The 20,075-nt window shown below is 34.1% G+C and overlaps 1 protein-coding gene across 2 annotated transcripts; it reads left to right on the top strand.

Moving 5' to 3' along the window:
- Nucleotides 1-92: 92 nt before the first annotated feature.
- Nucleotides 93-19,858, top strand: LOC105348065 (DNA topoisomerase 3-alpha). Of its 2 annotated transcripts, XM_034455273.2 has the most exons (39): nt 100-285; nt 5,112-5,245; nt 5,530-5,605; nt 5,698-5,806; nt 5,926-5,977; nt 6,102-6,193; nt 6,796-6,966; nt 7,465-7,513; nt 7,608-7,662; nt 7,818-7,892; nt 8,484-8,664; nt 9,088-9,194; nt 9,314-9,424; nt 9,620-9,694; nt 9,796-9,846; nt 9,957-10,035; nt 10,324-10,437; nt 10,646-10,715; nt 10,976-11,004; nt 11,099-11,224; nt 11,487-11,571; nt 12,066-12,165; nt 12,519-12,583; nt 12,991-13,055; nt 13,239-13,436; nt 14,710-14,881; nt 14,964-15,017; nt 15,239-15,342; nt 15,590-15,632; nt 15,918-15,983; nt 16,093-16,199; nt 16,346-16,382; nt 16,490-16,555; nt 17,084-17,190; nt 17,343-17,391; nt 18,582-18,650; nt 18,741-18,868; nt 19,215-19,313; nt 19,682-19,858. In XM_034455273.2, exons 1-39 carry the CDS (start codon nt 139-141, stop codon nt 19,711-19,713), a joined length of 3,549 nt encoding a protein of 1,182 aa, XP_034311164.2. In that variant the 5' UTR covers nt 100-138; the 3' UTR covers nt 19,714-19,858. The 2 variants fall into 2 exon arrangements, with proteins under 2 accessions (XP_065922460.1, XP_034311164.2); XM_066066388.1 differs by lacking the exons at nt 16,093-16,199; nt 16,346-16,382; nt 16,490-16,555 and having other exon boundaries at nt 93-285.
- Nucleotides 19,859-20,075: the final 217 nt, after the last annotated feature.

Here is a 20,075-nt window from a genome sequence, read left to right as displayed (position 1 = left end):
AAAAAAAAAGAATAAAAAACAAAACAAAAAAACGAGAGAAAGGAGGTGCAAAAGGTGTTCTTTACGATTGTTATAATGAAAATACAAATCGAAAACAAACAGGATCAACTTAACATATATCTCTATGAAAAAGGCGCTATGATTAGAAATTTTGTTGGAATACTAATCCGTAGAAAATATTGCTCTTATGCAAGTGCAGATATGGTGAAAGTATTGAACGTTGCAGAGAAAAATGACGCTGCAAAAACTATTGCGAATGTCATATCAAGAGGGAGTGCAAAAAAGGTATCACTATCGAAACGAAAGATAAGTAAAATGGTTTGATAATTGCCCATTTACTTGAGGCTTAAAGGAAATGATATCCCAAACGGGATAACGATTTAGAGAAGCAAAATGGTTATTTATTATTATTATTATTTTAATTTGGACAGTGAAAGAATGATTCCCCAGTGTTGCAAATTTGTTACCCAGAAACTCTAGACTAGTTGTCATCAGTTGTGATGGTTTGTATGATAGGCAGAGTACTGACACACACCAACTAGCACTAACTAGTGGGTCAACCCTTTAGTTCATTTGATAGATCATCAATTTTTCAACTGAAAGGTCTAGTGTTTGAACTTTGTTGTCATTCTTCTCACGACTTGTTACATTGGTGCCATACAACAGTTTGGGCACAGTTACCCTTTTTGAGGAATGATTACTCTAAACGGGAACTATTCCCTGTTTCAGAAATATAAAAACTCCAGCAAATGCGGAATTTTGACACGTTTTTCCATTCACATCTTCTGTGTATACTTCAAACTTTAACATTCACAGCTGCGTTTAAGTGAAATCCTCTGAAAAACAGAATCTATTCAGCAAATTTCTTACGGCAACCTCTATGGATAATAATGTGGTTATTCTGTACACAGGTTATTTCATACATAGAATTATTCGTTCAATATTTGTTATTTCATACATAGAATTATTCGTTCAATATTTCATTATTTTCATTTTTTATTGAAATACAGAACAATAATTTCTTCTAATCATTGTTTGGTTTTGGATTGAAGTTTTTTTTCTAAATAATCATAGTTTTATATCATTTTTTTAAAATGATAGTTTACGATTTGTGTTAAAATAATTGCTTGTACAAGCTTCCATAGTTTTCATGGTCTCCTCGAGATCAAAATATTAATCCAAAATAAGCAACAATTTCTGCATTTATTATTAAATTTCTCTGGCATGGTCAAATTGTGCCAACTTATTGAGCACAAACTCTGAAATTTTGGGGTTTTTGGGCAGAAAAGGCAAACTATCAATGGAAAATTCACGATCAATGCAAGAATACTCACGTTTTCCACGAGTCCAAAATTGTCTTATATTCGTTTGCAGCAGTGGAGGACTAAAGTTTTAGGCCACGAAGGTCAGTTGTATAAAGTAATTTTGCACCACATTGCATTTATCATGCGATTATTTTTACTTAAGTGTGATTTTTGATTTATTAAACATACATCGAAAAAATTCCACATTTGAGGGAGTTTTTTTATTACTGAAACGGGGAATAGTTCCCGTTTAGAGTAATCATTCCTCAAAAGGGTAACTGTACCCAACCTGTACAAATTAAATAACCAAATGGAGTGGTGAAATTTCTAAGGGATTGAATTCTCAAAGAAAGGGAAAAATCTCCTAGTGTGCATATTATGCTCAGTACATGTACCACCATGATCCTTCTACCAAAAGCTGGTAAACCATCAAGCAGGTTGGGATGTCCAAATGGGATATGATAGTCTGTTTGGGATATAATGCCGTAAATGGCCCAAAAGGGATTTAAATTTCAAGTTCAAAAAAGAAAAAAAATTGATTGGTTATAATTTAAAAAAAAATAAATCCACATTAATGTATACTGGGTTGTTTTTAGAAATTGAAGTAGAAGAAAGAAATAGAAAAGTAGAAGGGGTCTTGGGGTCTTTCTTTTAGCATTAAAGGCGAGGGAATTTTTCTATCTTCTTATTCATTTTAAGCATAGATAAACAGTTCCTAACGTTAAACACATTCATTTTAGGTCTAGAATTGAAATTTTCACTTCAACATTCAAAATGTAAACAAAAGCTTTGTTTACATGGCAAAGAATTGTAAGCTCTGTAACTCGCTTAAAACTCAACAAATGACACTCAAATTTTGGTTGCTTATTTAGAGTGCCTCACTGAAGCATTGTAAACATTAAAATTGGAAAAATAATTTTTGACCAAAATCGTGACCATGCCCCTTTGATAAAAAGCTTGAAATTATCTGCATGGGTTTCAGAAAAAAAATACATCTGAATTGTGATTAAAAGGAAGTGGCATGCCGAAGTTCATGTTTTATATATTTATTAACAGCTTTTTTTAGCTCTCCGAGACGAAGTCAAGGGGAGCTTATGCTATACCCCCGGCGTCGGCGGTTGAGTCTGCGTCAGCGTCCGGACCTGGTTAAAGTTTTTGTTGCAGGTCCCGTATCTAAGCTATTACTCGTCCTATCTTCACCAAACTTGCATGGATGATGCATCTGGACTTACTTATGGACTTGAAAGACTTGGATGCTGATTCTGGATCCTAAATTTCAGATGCTGAAGGAGGTTAAGGTTTTTGGAGCAGGTTAAAGTTTTTGTTGCAGGTGCCCTTTGATAGCAATATCTAAGTTATTCCTGGTCCTAACTTCACCAAACTTGCATGGATAGTGTGTCTTATGATACTGATGCACCAGACAGGCTTGAGTGCTGAATCTGAGCAATAGGTTTCGGATGCTGGAGGAGGTTAAGGTTTTTGGAGCACGTTAAAGTTTTTGTTGCAGGTGCCCTTTGATAGCAATATCTAAGTTACTGCTGGTCCATACTTCACCAAACTTGCATAAATGGTGTGTTTTATGATACTGATGCACCAGACAGGCTTGAATGCTGAATCTGAGCTATAGGTTACGGATGCTGGAGGTGGTTAAGGTTTTAAGAGCTGGTTAAAGTTTTTGTTTCAGGTGCCCTTTGATGGTAATATCTTAGTTACTACTGGTCCTTACTTCACCAAACTTGTATGGTTGGTGCGTCTTTTGATACTGATGCACCTGACAGGCTTGGATGCTGAATCTGAGCCATAGGTTTCGGATGCTGGAGGAGGTTAAGGTTTTTGGAGCTGGTTAAAGTTTTTTGAGCAGGTGCCCTCTAATGTTATATCTTAGCTACTCCTGGTCCAAACTTCATCAAACTTGTATGGTTGGTGTGTCTTTTGATACTGATGCACCTGAACGGCTTGAATGCTGAATCTGAGCCATAGGTTTTGGATGCTGGAGGAGGTTAAGGTTTTAAGAGCTGGTTAAAGTTTTTGAAACAGGTGCCCTCTAATGATGATATCTTAGTTATTACTTGTCCTAACTTCACCATGGATGGTGCGTTTTATGATACTGATGCACCTGACAGGCTTAAATGCTGAGTCTGAGGCATAGGTTGCGGATGCTGGATAAGGTTAAGTTTTTTTTTACAGGTCACATGTTACGTAGATAGTAGTACTATTTCAAACTTATATAGTTGATTTAACTGTAATATGAATGAATCGCAGAGGAAGCTTCAGATGCAGAGCTTGATCTCCATTATCAAGGATGCTAAAAAATATATCTTAGTTATTACAGGTCCTAACTTCACCAAACTTGAATGGATGGTGTGTCTTATAATACAGATGCACATGATAGGCATGGATGCTGAATCTGAGGCATAGGTTGCGGATGCTGGAGGAGGTTAAGGTTTTAATTGCTGGTGCCCTCTGATGATGATACCTTAGTTATTTCTGGTCCTAAGTTCACCAAACTTGCATTGGTGATGCATCTTATGATACTGATGCACCTGACAGGCTTGAATGCTGAATCTGAGCCATAGGTTACGGATGCTGGATGAGGTTTAGTTTTTTGGAACAGGTCACATGTTTAGTAGATGATAGTTTGCATAGTTGATTTAACTATATTATAAATGAAACGCAGAGGCTGCTTCAGATGCAGAGCCTGATCTCCATTATCAAGGATGCTAAAGAAATTTCCTACCTCATTTAAACCTGCTTGATAGAAAGATGAGGTTGTTGTTAAATGATATTCTGTGTATGATTCCTATGATAAAGTATTGTATGATATGAAACACTATTGTTTAATATGATACAGTATGATATCATATGTTATATTGTAAAAAGTTATATAATACGATATGGATATGATATTGTATCAATTTTTTGAATATTTTATGATATGATATTGTATCATGATATTGTTTTGTATAGTTTTGTATATTATGATACAATATTATATAATATTATATTGTATCATACAATATTGTATAATATGATAATGGTTTCTGTAATTTACAATTATATCACACGAAACTGTATTATATGATATTATAATGTTATATATTATCGTATCATACGATATTGTATAATATGATATTGGTTTATATGATATATTATTGTATCATATGATACAATATGTATAATATAATATTGTATTATTTTATATTATTCTTTATCACATAATAGTGTATCATTTGATATGATACAATGTTATATCAAATTATATTGTATCATATGATACAATATCATAATATGTATCAAATATTATACAATATCATACAATACAATATATCATGCTATATTATACAATATAATATCTTATGTTTCAATGTTATGTTATATATAGTAAAATGATATTGTATCATATAATACAATATTGTATTATATATAATGATGTTGTATTATGTGATCAAATACACGAAGGTTAAATTAACACAATACAATGTCATTTCATATTTACAATATCATCTTTGTTTATTACAGTATTTTTAATTATTGCATTTTATGATATATATTGTAAGTATGATAGGATGCAATATTTAATTTTATATTATTATATTGATTAACATATGAACATATGATTATCATACAATTTTTTAACAGATGATATATGATTTTGTGTCAAAACAGAATCCATGAATATCCAAGATCATAAAGTATGATTTTCATATAATATGATAAAGGTGGTCTCATAAGGGTGATGTCTCATCTCGGTGAGCTTTGAAATCTGTGATTACCTATGTTTTTAAATATAAATAATTATCTTTACAGAGAGAGGGGTTTTCAAAGTTCAACAAGATATATGAATTTAATTACAACATATTAAACAAAAATTGTTTGATGATGATGACCTCCGTGAGTGGACATTTGTTGGAGATGGACTTCGTTGGACAATATAACAAATGGTAAATTTAATTATGAATTTCATTTCCAGATGGATAATAAATAAATGAAAAGAAATTTGAACTTAAAATTAAATGTTTCAAACATTGATCTTTTGATGATTTTGTAAAATGAGATACTATGCAGTTGCCATGAACATTGAATTTCCAAGGATAAATTGACAATGTTCTTTATATTATAGAGAACCCATCATGTAAAATGTAAATTTCATACACCTTACTGAAATAAAACAAGAAATCCTGAATATAGTTTCTTATTTTACTATGTTTCTTCAATTCTCACACAGGTATTCCTGTAGTCCATTGTCCTTATTTGACCTTCCCATTGAGAAAAAATGTCCAGATAAATTTGCAGATATAAAGGTAAGAATAATTACATTATAGTGCAGTAATAGATTATTTTTGGAAAACACTGAGAGCTGATTGAAGAAATGTGACTTGTGTTTCTATATCAGAGAACGCTGGAGAGGGAGGTCAGACAGAGCCAGTACCTCATCATCTGGACTGATTGTGACAGGGAGGGTGAAAACATCGGCCATGAAGTCATCCAAGTGTGTAAAGCAGGTACATCTCATTAAAATTCCTTGATTAAAAAGAAAAATATAATTTTGAGATATGATAACCCTATGTAATAAATTGGACTTTTCAGCTACATTGAGAAGTTGTGTATGTTTTTGTTGTAGTGAATCCTAACATACCTGTATACAGAGCAAGATTTTCTGAAATTACACCACAGTGAGTCATGTTAACATTTTCCCTTGTGGAATGACGTAAAACATATTAATTCAGAATGATTGTGGTGGACTTGGGGGACCAACGTTGATGTATTTATGAAGGGCATATATGTTTTTGTACATAGGGCTGTTGCCAGAGCCTGCAGTAATCTTGTTCCTCCGGATCAGAGAACCAGTGATGCTGTGGACGTCCGACAAGAACTTGACTTGAGGATTGGTGTGTAATATATCATAATGTCAAACCAATCTGATATTAATTTTTCATGTACCTATATCAATCATGAAATTCCTACTACTACTTTCTATTCTCGTTTCGCATTTGCTTAATTACTAGATATTTATAAAACCTCGGGTTTCAAATGTTCATTCAAAAGTATATAAAAATTCCACGATTCCTCCTATAAAACGCCCCCTCTAGCTTATTAGGTTTCAGCACGACTAAAAAAATATGATGTCTTTGAGGATTTTGCATTGCAACATACATTTAAAGTACTGGCACCGGGATGATAATTTTGAAAAGTTGTGGGAGGTATTCCAATTGACTTCCGAATGATGAAAAGGTGTCAACATTTCCTATTATAAATCTCCATAAGAAATCTGTTTTTGATCCTGTGATTTTTACTGAGTGAAAAAATGATAATGTGTCAATGAAGATATCTTAGATATGATCTCCTTTCATCAATTTCAATTGTACTACTCTCAAAGGTATGTGTATTTTTATTAAAAATTGTCTAAATATGACAGTACAATAACAAGGGACAGGCTATAAAATGACGAACATTTTACACTGATTTACTTTATTAAATGTTTGTTCCACAGGTGCTGCTTTCACCAGATTCCAGACGATGAGACTCCAGAAGATATTCCCGGAGGCATTGGCAGATAAGTTGATCAGTTATGGCAGCTGTCAATTTCCTACACTTGGCTTTGTAGTGGAGCGATACAAGCAGGTCCAAGCTTTTATCCCAGAGCCTTTCTGGAAAATCAAAGGTATTCAACTACCGTATATATGGGAGAGGATGTACATGTACATACATAGTGTATGGGGTATTATATGGGAGAGGATGTACATGTACATACATAGTGTATGGGGTATTATATGGGAGAGGATGTACATGTACATACATAGTGTATGGGGTATTATATGGGAGAGGATGTACATGTACATACATAGTGTATGGGGTATTATATGGGAGAGGATGTACATGTACATACATAGTGTATGGGGTATTATATGGGAGAGGATGTACATGTACATACATAGTGTATGGGGTATTTGAATATCACTGAACTATGTGGTGGGTGTTGGTTCTGTTGATATATGAGTTTGTGTCAGGTAGAAATTGAATAAATAAGTTGCCCTTAATGTGGTAAAAAGTTAAGAGAGGAAAATCATTGTTGACTATGTATTATAAACAAATAAACAATTTTGTTTTTGCCATTACTGGTAATGATTTACAATAACAAAATGTACTGAACTCTTTACAGTGACACACATGTTTGATGAAGAAACAAAGTGTGAGTTCTCTTGGAAAAGGTAACAAACAATAACCAAGTCTTTGTAGATGGATTTAGATAAGTCTGTTGTTCCCCATTTGAAATGTAATTTATGACTTCTAATATTCTTCCAGAAACCGTTTGTTTGATCACAATGCCTGTCTGATCCTGTATGAACAATGTGTAGAGGTATGTCGTTTATTGCTTAAGATTAGTACATTTATTTTTGCCAACAACAATTCTCCTTTTCCCTTATCTGGACTCTATAATGATCAGACAAACTACAGTCGCAATGATGGTTGTTAGATTGCATGGTAATTTGGGTGCTCTTTTAATTTTTCAAGAATCCCCAAGCCACAGTGATGGAAGTGAAATGTAAACCAAAGAGCAAGTGGAGACCAACTCCATTAGACACGGTGGTACGTAGACTACAGAGATCTCTGTTAACCGTAGTGAAGGATATTCATCTTGTACAATGTATAACAGCATACTGTAAATTCCTTATATTAATCGAGTACTTAATTCCACGATCTTGCTGGTTTGTATCAAATCGCGAGAATATAAAATCGCCAATGTGGAACTTTTCTCCTTATTCCTTACAGTTTTGAACTCTCAGATAATAATGGCGAGATTTTAAAATCTGCGAAGGGTACTTCTTGCGATTTTACGCGGATATTTATTCCTCACGTTTAATTAGGAATCTACAGTACTACAAGTATAAACAATAAATTTACATTTTAATGTTGCTGATTAAATAAATTGTGAAATGACCACTAATTGACTTGAATTATTTTGTATTGAAAGAGGTCATTAAACAGATTTGATAAAAGTCGAATCCATAGTCCAAAGAATTTCGCTACAGTTGAATTAACTGCAGAGTACCTCAAAGAAACTAAAACAAATAACAGTCTTTACTTTTAAAGTCATTGAAAAAAAGCATATGTTATGAAATGAATACTGTACATTTATATGAGCAGTAGGTGGTGTATGAATCATTGTTTTCTTTGTAGGAAATGGAGAAGCTGGCCTCTAGAAAGCTACGCCTGAGCGCCAAGGAAACCATGAGAATTGCAGAGAATCTGTACACCAAGGGGTTCATTAGCTATCCCCGAACAGAAACCAACATCTTTCCCAAAGACCTGGACCTAGCAGCCCTTGTACAGGAACAAAGTCGCGATCCAAACTGGGGAGGTAATCAAAACAGCCTATCGTCTGATATAAAGAAAATTTATGAATGCTGTAAACATGCCTTTTCAGGCATGGGAGAAAATTTTGTAAATGTACAATTAACCTGTTGGAACATTCTTGACAGGAACCAGTGCTTTATTGTCTTTACATTGGCTCAGTTGTAAAAATTATTGGCACACCAATTTGTCACTGGTAAATCATTAAATTAAGTCAGTGCAAATTGAAGTAAACTGCTAAATATAATCAGATAGTAATCAGTTGAGTGAAATACCCATTCATGTTGTGTGAGGATAGAAGAAGGTTTTTCTCTTAGAACAAATAAAATCCAAATAATTAAGTAAAATATTTTATTTTAAAAAGAATAGCAAGAAGCTGAGAGCAGTGATCTTTATGATGGTGAATTTTCATTTATTTATCCTTTAAAAGGTTTTGCTAGTGGGATATTGCAGGACAGACCAAATCCCAGGAATGGAAACAAGTCAGACCAGGCCCATCCACCCATACACCCCATCAAGTACACCGCTACTCTACAGGTAAACTTACACATCATTACAGATTCTTCATGAATATATCAAGAAAATTTTGTGTTAAATCAACCTGCCACAACATTTTCCCTTAGAGCAATGATAATATTTTAAAATAATTTTTCCAGGGAAATGATGCCAGACTTTATGAGTTTATTGTTCGACACTTCTTGGCTACTTGCTCCAAGGATGCTCAAGGACAAGAGACTACAGTGACGATTAATATTGCTGATGAAATGGTAATCCTGTTTTATAACAGCTGATGAGACAATACAGTTTATGTGCTGTAATTGTTGATAAACTTGATAAGTTTTATACATGTAGAGTTTTACCTATATGATGAAATGGAAGTGATTTTGACACAAAGCATGTAAAAGTTCTACTAGTTTCCATTTGGATATTCACTAATTCCTGTACTTGTCTACATATTTCAGTTCACAGCCCAAGGCTTGATGATCATTGCCAGGAATTATCTGGATGTATACCCCTATGACAGATGGAATGCTAAGGTTTGGTTTAAAATTTGAAGACTGATTTCATTTATACCGGTACCGGTAATTACAATTTCCTGTTTTTCTGCTTTGTAACCTACTCTTGTTTGTACTTGCAGACCATTCCAGTGTACCAGGAGGGAGACTCCTTTCAGCCAAATTCTATAGATGTAAGTTGAACTTATTAAAGGGTGCATTGTAAAACAATGAGCAAAGGTATTGTTAATGTCAAATGAATACGTCAAGTACCTGTACAGTATGATGGTCTTTGATATTGTAGATGCTGTTCAGTGAAACCTCACCACCCCCATTATTGACAGAAGCTGACCTCATTGCCTTAATGGAAAAACACGGCATAGGTACGGAGTGTTCATTACATGTAGATAAATGAAGTTCATTCAAGAAAACATGCTTGGATGTTGGAGAACTAGCTTTTCTTTTAATTTAACAGAGTATGATTTACATTTATCTTTTATTAAGAATACAGCATTATCTCCTAAGGTATTAAAAAATTGTCAGAATTGTCAAATACTAAGTATTTGCCATATACGAGCCATATGCTCTTGCATGGTATGATTCTTTATTTCTGGTGAAACAAATGCATGCATCACAAGAAATTACTCCCTTCTCTGTTTTGCTATTTTTAGGAACAGATGCGACTCATGCCGAGCACATAGAGACAATCAAAACAAGAATGTACATAGGGGTAAACAACGATGGCCGTTTCGTTCCTGGTCAGCTGGGGATGGGACTGGTCGAAGGTAGATGTCTAAAAAATGTGTTAGGGTATTTGATTAGAATTAGATTGTCTCTATTGTCAATATACTTTGAATCCTTTTATAGATGTAAACGCATTGTACAGAGTTAAAAAGGATAGAATTATTGCTATTTAGTACTTTAGATTAGTTAGGTCATATTAGGTGTTAACACATCACATACAAGTTTATCCTATTTCATTGCCATTGATAGGGTATGATGCCATGGGATATGAAATGTCAAAGCCTCACCTGCGTTCTGAACTGGAGGCAGATCTAAAAAGGTATGAAGAAAACTTGTTTGTTCTTCTGGCATTAATTGCTGATACATGTACATTGTATATGTGTACTGTACTACATTCAGTGTAAACTCTTATCAGTTACCAAAGGATTATAATGATGTATTTTTCTTTGAATGGGTTAACATAGCAGGAATAAAATAGCATTGAATATATTATGCAATAAAATATGTTGAAATCAAATCAATAAAATAGTCATGTATGCAGTCTTTTTAAAATCACATTTATGTATATATTTTTTTCAGAATATGTGAAGGGAAAAAAGATAAGAATGGTAAAACTTGTTTCTTTTTAAAAATGCTATCTATTTTACATGCATTATTACATGTGAAACAGTTTGAGCATGGGTTTCTGTGTTGTGTTGACAGTGGTGCTGACGCAACAAGTGGCCAAGTACCGGGATGTGTTCAAAGTGGCGTGTGAGCAGGCCCTCAAGATTGACCAGGCCCTGTCACAGTACCTGGGGGAGGCCAAGGAAATCCCCGTGGGAGAGGGTTGGTACAAACCAATCCCACATACTACTGGGACTGATACATTTACTTCAATCTCAGCTACATGTATTTCGTTCACTATGAATACTGAGTTGATCTATAAATACAGTGTGAAACAAACATCACAGAAGTTTGCTATTTGTCATGAATCAGTACATTTCTGAGTAATGAGAAATTGAACGTTTGATAGACACAATGTACAAATGAAATTTTACATGCACATATCGATATTTTATATTTATATGATAAAATTTTTGAATTGTAGAGCTAGAACGCCTGTCAGTTGTCCCTGTGAAGAAATGTTCAAACTGTGGACTAGAGATGACCTTGAAGACCAAAAAATCAGGAGGGTAAGAACCAATTGGACTCGATGCTGGGCATCTGGTCAGACACTGGGTTTAATCAAAGTACTGAAAGTACTGAAAAGCGCTAACCTAGCTTGGTTCTAAGAAAATTTACTGTGTGCAAGCGTAGGCGGAAATGAGCCTTATTGAAATTTTGGTTTATGTTTAATGAATATCAATTTAAAGTATCGAAGGCCAGACATTTTCTTGCAAAGAATCGATTTTATTTTTCTATATTTTAGCTTCTGAATACGCACTTTATTTTTTCATCAGTGCGTAGCATCCCTGCTGATATACGTAAGCCCCGCAAACCAATCGTATCTACTCGGCCATTTCCGCCACCCAGATAACTGGTTCCCTATACCTCTTACCAGTTTAAATGATGTATATTTCTGCTCATAGAGGGCAGTTATTCCTTGCACCGGAAATAGAAGTCTAACAACAATAAAGCGCTGAGCTATGCTTAGCGCTTTAAAAACGGCTTGTTCTTCTCTCCTCAGGTTCTACATAGGATGCCAGGGTTATCCCTCTTGTCGCTCTGCTATCTGGTTCCCAGACTTTGTGTTAGATGCCAGCGTTAGTGATGTCAAGTGTGAAACTGTGAGTTGATAATGCACTATTTGTCATAAAATTTCATTTTTTTGCTTTCAACTGCTAATATAGATAATTCCATGTTTACTACAAGTAAATGTTATTTCCATTGATAATTAGATTAACAGATTATGCCTTCATGTTCAGAAGTATGTTTGTAAATTCTTGTAAATCAAGATATAGAATACTTTTATAAAGAAGTATTGACTCACATATTCATGAATAAGAAAAATGTATTGTTAAAAGATGGTGATAGAAATCAAATGACATTTTTTTATATTGTATAATTTTTTATATGAATTTCAAACATGTTTTATTACATTGTAAGTTTTTCTGTACATGTATGTTGTATAATATTTTAGTGTCAAGCTCACCTGGTAAATTTTAAGTTCAAGATGGGGTCTGTTCCTCCCATGCTGCCTTTAGAGTGAGTATGCAATTGCAAAGACCAACATAGTCCATCTAGACTCTGTCATTTTGCAATATCTTATCCACCCTTCTTTCATATTATACTATCTAAATCACATGATCCTAACTACCTGTACATTATCTACATCATACAATATTGAAAATACTGGTAAGCAAAATTTTCCAAATCATTAGTCATATGATCCCAATTTAGAAACAATGTGAGGGAGATGTATTTAGCTAGACATTTGATCTGGAAATTAGTTTCATTTTATTACACTACAGTATATGAACATCATCTAACATTTCATGTATTCACATCATATGTTACATCATATTGATTCAATGACGTCTACGTGGGTTTCAGTCGTCTCTCAGTAACAGGTGTACCCTGTATCTGTACCTGGGTTTGTTAACTGTTTACAGATATGCTGGATGTGTGGCGGGCTGTGATGAATTATTGGCAGAGTCTCTTCAAATCAACCATTCAGGTGACTTTGTCTCTTTAACACACTATTATTACTTAGCTTTAGAACTATTTCTTTATTGAAATTATTGATGACTGTACTTTAAAATGATTTAGGCATTAATGAAATGTTTGTAAAAATGCCCATTTCAATAAAAATAAGTTCTGTGAATTCTGAGAATCTAACTTTCTCCTTTAATCTGGGTAGCCCCACCCTCTAGCCAGAGACCCACACAACAGATGATGGGGGGTCACGTCCGCCAGGAATCCCAGCGAGTGCCCCTAGTGACCGTACAACCCTTCAACAGACAGACAGACAACCAGGAGTCCGCAGGACAGGAAGTTGTGTGTAACTGTGGGACAAGTGCTCTTCTACTCACAGTTAAAAAAGACGGTCCTAATCAAGGTAAGATCTGATTTGTGTGTTCTCTTTAGCTTGAAAAATATGGTTACTAGTGGTAGAGTTTCACAGGTTAGCATTGAATTTCAGAGAAACATGTATTTTAGATTCTTAATTGCAAAAACCACTTAAACCTTGTAATTAATCTGTGATAGGTTTTCCATTATGCCACTGTTTTTTAATTAAAATCATGAGAACTTTTTGCTTGTCAGAAGATAACGAAATATTAAAATAATCTACATCTACATGTACATTGTACATGCACCACAAGAATAAAAGACATATTTTTCTTCTGTATTTAATTATTCAATTCAATTCAATGGATTATTGACATTCCCATGTTGGCATACAGACAAAATGAAATCAAATGACAGACAAAAGAAAATTATAACATAAAGGCTACAGCATGCAAGACAGTTTTATACAATACGTCATAGTCCCTGGAACTGTTTTCTCTGCATAAAACATTTAGATACATAGACGTTTTGTAGTATTATAATCACATGGATTAAAAATATCTTTTATGGGATCAATACCACATTACAATTTATCATTGAAAATACCACAATAATGAAATCGAAGATTGTCATACACAGGACAGTAAAGCATGAAATGTTTTTCATTTTCGACTAATAATTTACAAGCAAAGCATAAACGTTTTTCCTTTTGGATACTGTGGTTTCATCAATATTCGTTGAATACCAATTTTCATGGATTTCGTTATTAAGTTGATCCACGAAATTAAGTGTTCATTGAAGTGCAATTTCTATTAACATCTTGTATTTATAAGGTTATTGGCCACGAATTTATGTATCCTTGAAACTGTGAATTTCATTATATCCTGAAAATTGATACCCTTGAATATTAATGAAACCACAGTAATTGGTTTACAATATCTACCTGTTTCAATGAAAAGTGAATGTGCACTTATTCTTAATCTTGTTAGCTGGAATCTTTCATGCTTTTTCAAGGAAAACTTAAAGTAATCTTGCAACTTGTACTCGTTAGTATTTAATATTTTACTGTAAAAAAGAAGTTTTCCTGAGTTAGAGGATGAGATTTTGTTCAATTGCTCAAAGATCTTATCAACAAAAAATTTATTTAATTTAAAACTCAAATCCTTATGGGAAAATCTGAAGATGTTAAGTTTAGTTTTTGTTAGAGATTAAAAATCTTGTTTTGCCATGAAGTATAACTCTTTTTCGAAGCTAACTCTTTTTTAGAATTAAAGATCTGTTACAGCTACAACAGATTTTGACGTTCATAAATTTTCTAACAGGAAGGCAGTTCTACAAGTGTGGAGGTTCTGTATGTAATTTCTTCTTGTGGGCTGATGAATCCCAGAACAATACTCTGAACAACAGTAGAGGACCCCCAGTGGGAGGCGGGGGAGTCAACAGTAGAGGACCCTCTGGGGGAGGTGGGGGAGTGCGAGGAGGGGGAGGAGACAGGTGAGACATCACAGGTTAAAATCACAAGGTCACCATATTCACCTTCACTTACCTGGTATGATGGTTGGTCTGTTTATTGCAGGTTTCAGAATCCTGGCCCAGAGGTAACCTGTAACTGTGGAGGCCCTGCTCGCCTGTAAGTGAACTGCCCTATAATGATTTTCCTTGAATTTCTTTGTGTGTTTATATGACTTTAGAAAGTTGCTTTTAACTATAAGGTGAATTTTAATGTGATAATGAATGAAACATTTATATAAAAAATCAAAAATCTCATGTACACTACATACAGTTTGATGGAATGAAACATACACATGTACATTATGGATTCCTTTTGAATTTGATTATCTGTTATTGTAGACTGAGAGTGACCAAAGAGGGTCCAAATAAGGACCGAGAGTTCTATTCCTGCTCCCTACCTAGAGGTCAAGGTTGTGATTTCTTTCAGTGGGCAGATGCTACAGGTATTGTGTGATCACTTAATATCTCTATTTACTGGTTTGAAACTGCCTAACGATGACTAACCTTTGCAACCAATGTCATGTACATGTAGATACAAGGTTAATCTTTTTCATTTGAACATTACGAAAAATATCCTGCTCTCAAATAAAAGTTGGTCTAAATTTTATTGAAACTCAAGAAGCTATTAATTTTGATTAATATTTGTGAAAATAAAATGTCTGAATTTTTTCTTTTGAACATGCAAAACAGATGAAAATGGTGACAGAAGTTTTAGAGGAGGTGGTGGGGGAGGGTATGTATTTCATGGAAAATCAATCTGTATATTGTACCGATAACTGTGCAAGGTTTACTGTTTAAGATACATGGACATGTATTTTGATTCCTTGCTCAACTTTCTGCAACAATGCTAGGATTTTATACATGTACAAACTACTTACATGTATGTACACATAATTTATTGTTCTGGTATGTTGAATCTAACTCAGAAAAACCTTGTACATGTATATCAATTTATATGATAAAATTATTACTTAGGACTTAAACATAGCATATATTCACCTCAGCATGCTTTTTTCAGACAACAAGGGATAACAAATAATGGAAATCAAGAGGTGATGTGCAACTGTGGAACCCAGGCAAAGTTGTGAGTGGATTTTGTAGTTGTGTTAAGAAAAACAATCAAAATAATTGAACTCCAGCTCTCTACAAGCTCACTATTAATGAATATTTAAGTATGTTTTGTGTGTTTGCAGGTTGACAGTGAATAAAGAAGGTCCCAACAAGGGTCGTACATTTTACGCCTGTGCCAATCCCAGAGATCAAAGCTGTAACTTCTTCCAGTGGGGGGATGTTACAAATGGTATCAGTTTTTCATTCAATTATTATTTTGTATTCATGTACTTTGTACACCGTAAAAGTGTTGTTGTTTTTTTTTTACATGTACAAATGTAAATGGTGTCGGATATCCTTTTGTTCATGGTTTTGAAAAAATTAAATACTTTTCAGACGAAAACCGAGGAGGAAACTTGAGTGGAGGAGGAGGGTAAGAACAGTGTTCAGCACCGTGTTGGTGTAGTCTTTGTGTTAGCATCATACAGTACATGTTTGCTAAATATTCTTTTTTTATAGAGTACCTTTTGTTTTGAGCAGGGACCAGGGAACTCATAGTGGTGGAGATTCTGACGTCATGTGTAATTGTGGAAATCCAGCCAAAATGTAAGTTTGTTATCATGAGATGTAGAACTAAGGCCACATTAAATTAATTTTTAGATTCTCATCCCCGCCCGCCCCTCTGAAAATGGGCCGCCCCGATGCATTTTATTTTATTTTGAAAAAAAAAATTTCGTTGAAAAAAATAGGGCTCGGTATACCAAAAATTCAAAACATTTTAATGGCTGCCTAAACATGTGGATTACCTTTTAGGTGATTGTTACCTTTATGATTGTTATCATAAGGATATAAATGTCTATGTGCATTAACAGTTAAGTTGAAAAAAAATCGAATTAAAAGATTAAATTAGGTTTGTGTACTCTTATTAGCATTAACAATTTAAAAGAATAAAGCAGTTGTTATTTCTACAACATGAACGGTAAAAAAGGAGATTAAAAAAAATCACAAATAAAATCCGCCCACCTGCCCCATATTCTTTGCAAATCAGGGTGAGAATCTAAATATTAATTTTATGTGGCCTAATGCACTCGCGTATTATTAATCATCAAATCAATTTTAACAATATGTCTGCAGGTTGACAGTGAATAAAGAAGGTCCCAACAAGGGGCGTACATTTTACGCTTGTGCCAATCCCAGAGAACAAAGCTGCAACTTCTTCCAGTGGGCAGATGTTACAAATGGTATCAGTTCCTTCATTTTTTAATTAGTGTAAATAATATACTTTCATTCAGACTTTAACTATCAGTAAATCATTACTTTAAATTCTTGATTTGTGTATTTATACATGTCCTTTTCCAAATGTTAATGCACTCTGAATTGATATATATTACAGATGAGAACAGTGGAGGACAGTTTGGTGGGGGTGGCGGGGGAGGAGGGAGGTAGGTACACCTGTACAACATCATGTGTCACTGTCAGTCATGTGACTGTGTTATTCACATACACAATGTTATTGATATGGAGGGCATATTGGTGAGGGCATGGGAGGAGGGAGGTACACCTGTACAATGTCATAGGTCACTCTCAGAGTCATCTGTGTTATTCACATACACAATGTTATTGATATGGAGGGCATATTGGTGAGGGCATGGGAGGAGGGAGGTACACCTGTACAATGTCATGGGTTACTCTCAGAGTCATCTGTGTTATTCACATACACAATGTTATTGATCATGGATGACAGATTGATGAGGGGGGGGGGGGGGGGGGGGGGGAGGAGGGAGATACACCTGTACAATGTTACGGGGCACTCAGTATATCTATAGTTATATATCTTTGACATATACATACACAATGTTATTTATCCTTCTAATAGCCAGATTTCATGTATTTTACAATCATGTTTGTCCCTTATAAAGTTATATTTGCATATCCATTGTTCTTTCCCACTGTAAGTCCATACGGAGGAACTGCAATTATTTTTCTATAATCGCAATTGCTCTGTCTGTATACTATGATGTCATAAAGGTGTGACGTCATATACTTTTCCATGACGTTATAGATTTAAACCACTGTATGATACATCATGTGTTTTTCTCCAACTCCATAAAATTGATGTATTTAATTAAAACATGTCTTATAATAACATTTTAAAGGAATTACTGTTATAACATACCATTGATTCTGTTAACAAATCTATGTAATTAAAAAGATACATTACAGACTGATTGTTTATTTTTGATGCAATAGCTAAATGTCAAGGTCTAGGCTAATACAGGGTATTTGAGAGTGGTGAGATAGTCTTATTTTGATAAATTGATATTTCAGAGCAAAATATGGGTGTTTTCTGATGGTTTTTTGACAGGGAAACATCAAGTGCATGCTTGCTCAAGTACCATGGTAATACATATTACCGTACCATTTTCTACATTGCATCCTGTATCAGTCCGAGACACCAATATTAGCCAGAGGAGAGAAGGCTGATATTTGTGTCTTGGGCTGATAAAGGCTGCAATTTATGGAAAAGGGTATGAATTGTTCTCTATATATTGTCCTGTAACCCCTGTTGATGTATAAAATTAAAACATTTATAGAATTTTGTGCAAGATTCATCTGTAAAGTATATTTTTAGCAGGTATCAAGGAACTCAAAGTGGTGGAGATTCAGATGTCATGTGCAATTGTGGCAATCCAGCCAAAATGTAAGTTTATCAAACTGAGATATACAGTACTGTAGAATGAATGCAAATGTGTGTTAGCGCTTCATGCATCATTAGATCGTTCATCTGCAGGTTAATGGTGAATAAAGAAGGTCCCAACAAGGGGCGTACATTTTACGCCTGTGCCAATCCCAGAGACCAAAGTTGTAAATTTTTCCAGTGGGCAGATGAAAGTTCTAGTGGAGGAAACACAAATACAGGTAATCTACTTAATATTTATACGGTAACTTAAACAGTTAAATGCATATTATATTTCTAAAGGAATATTTTAATAGATAATAATTAATTCTATCTCTTTACATTAAAGAGAGACTATATCTTAAATTGGAGGAAATATTATCTCATGAAGTAATAAATGAAAAAAGTGATTGCCATACAAATTGGCATGGACATGCAATTACAAAATCATTTTCAGCAACAGTTTACCCTTACAGGACCAGTAATCTTTTTCAAATGTAGATTACTTAGATAGTTTAAATGTCAGAGAATTGAGTTACCGATGATTATTATTGTTGAGTACACCATTTCTTTGTTCTCCTCTTACAGGAGTCAGCAAAAAGAGAACACTGTCCATGTTAGACAGCAGTGGTGTCACGCCCACCAAAAAGCGGGCAGCCAGGAAATGTGGGCTCTGTGGAGAGGAAGGTGAGCCCAGTTAAGGGGGCTGGGGGGTGGCTGCCATTTTAGACAATATTGATCTCCTTTAAAAGAAGAGCTCCATATAAAGATAATGGGAAGTGATGAAATTTTATATCCAAATAAATGAAATTTTTCTTTATCAAATAGTAGTTTATAGCTTCAGAATTTGCATATAAAATTTTCAAATAAATCTGATGGTTTTATATTATATTATATTTTGACCCCCCAGCCTCCTTAAACCTTCACTATTATTACAGATACATGTATATAGTCCTGCAGCTAATCTTAATTGATATATAAAGAGAATTTATCAAATGTTGACCACTCTACTGGAAACGTCCAGATATTAAAATATTTTCATCCTTGTCTTGCAGGTCACACAAAGCGAACTTGCCCACACAAATAACTGTTGTTTTATGAAGTGAGAAGTTGTCTGTGATATTTGAGACATTCTGTTAATTATAAAGTGTTGTTTGTTGTTTTATTATTTTCTTTTATTCAAGTTGTACACATACAAGTAATGCATTTATACAATAAAAAAGGAAATTTAACATGCTTACATTATACTTTTTCACTGAAGCAGAGATAAAAATAATGATTTCCCCCCATTTTAATGGTAATTTTAATCTCAACTTTAAGAAAAGAGAGTATGAATGCTGTAGCTTCCTTGATGTTAACTGTTCAGCCCATTTCTGTAAGCTACTGTTGATCGGAATTTTATTTTTTACCATCAGGCAAAGCGTCTCTATGCTTGTTCAATCTAAATTC

This window comes from Magallana gigas, chromosome 7 (genome assembly GCF_963853765.1).
Source record: "Magallana gigas chromosome 7, xbMagGiga1.1, whole genome shotgun sequence".
Taxonomy (NCBI): domain Eukaryota; kingdom Metazoa; phylum Mollusca; class Bivalvia; order Ostreida; family Ostreidae; genus Magallana; species Magallana gigas.
The sequence above is the reverse complement of the archived record's forward strand: the minus strand, read 5'-3'. Positions and strand labels throughout refer to the sequence as shown.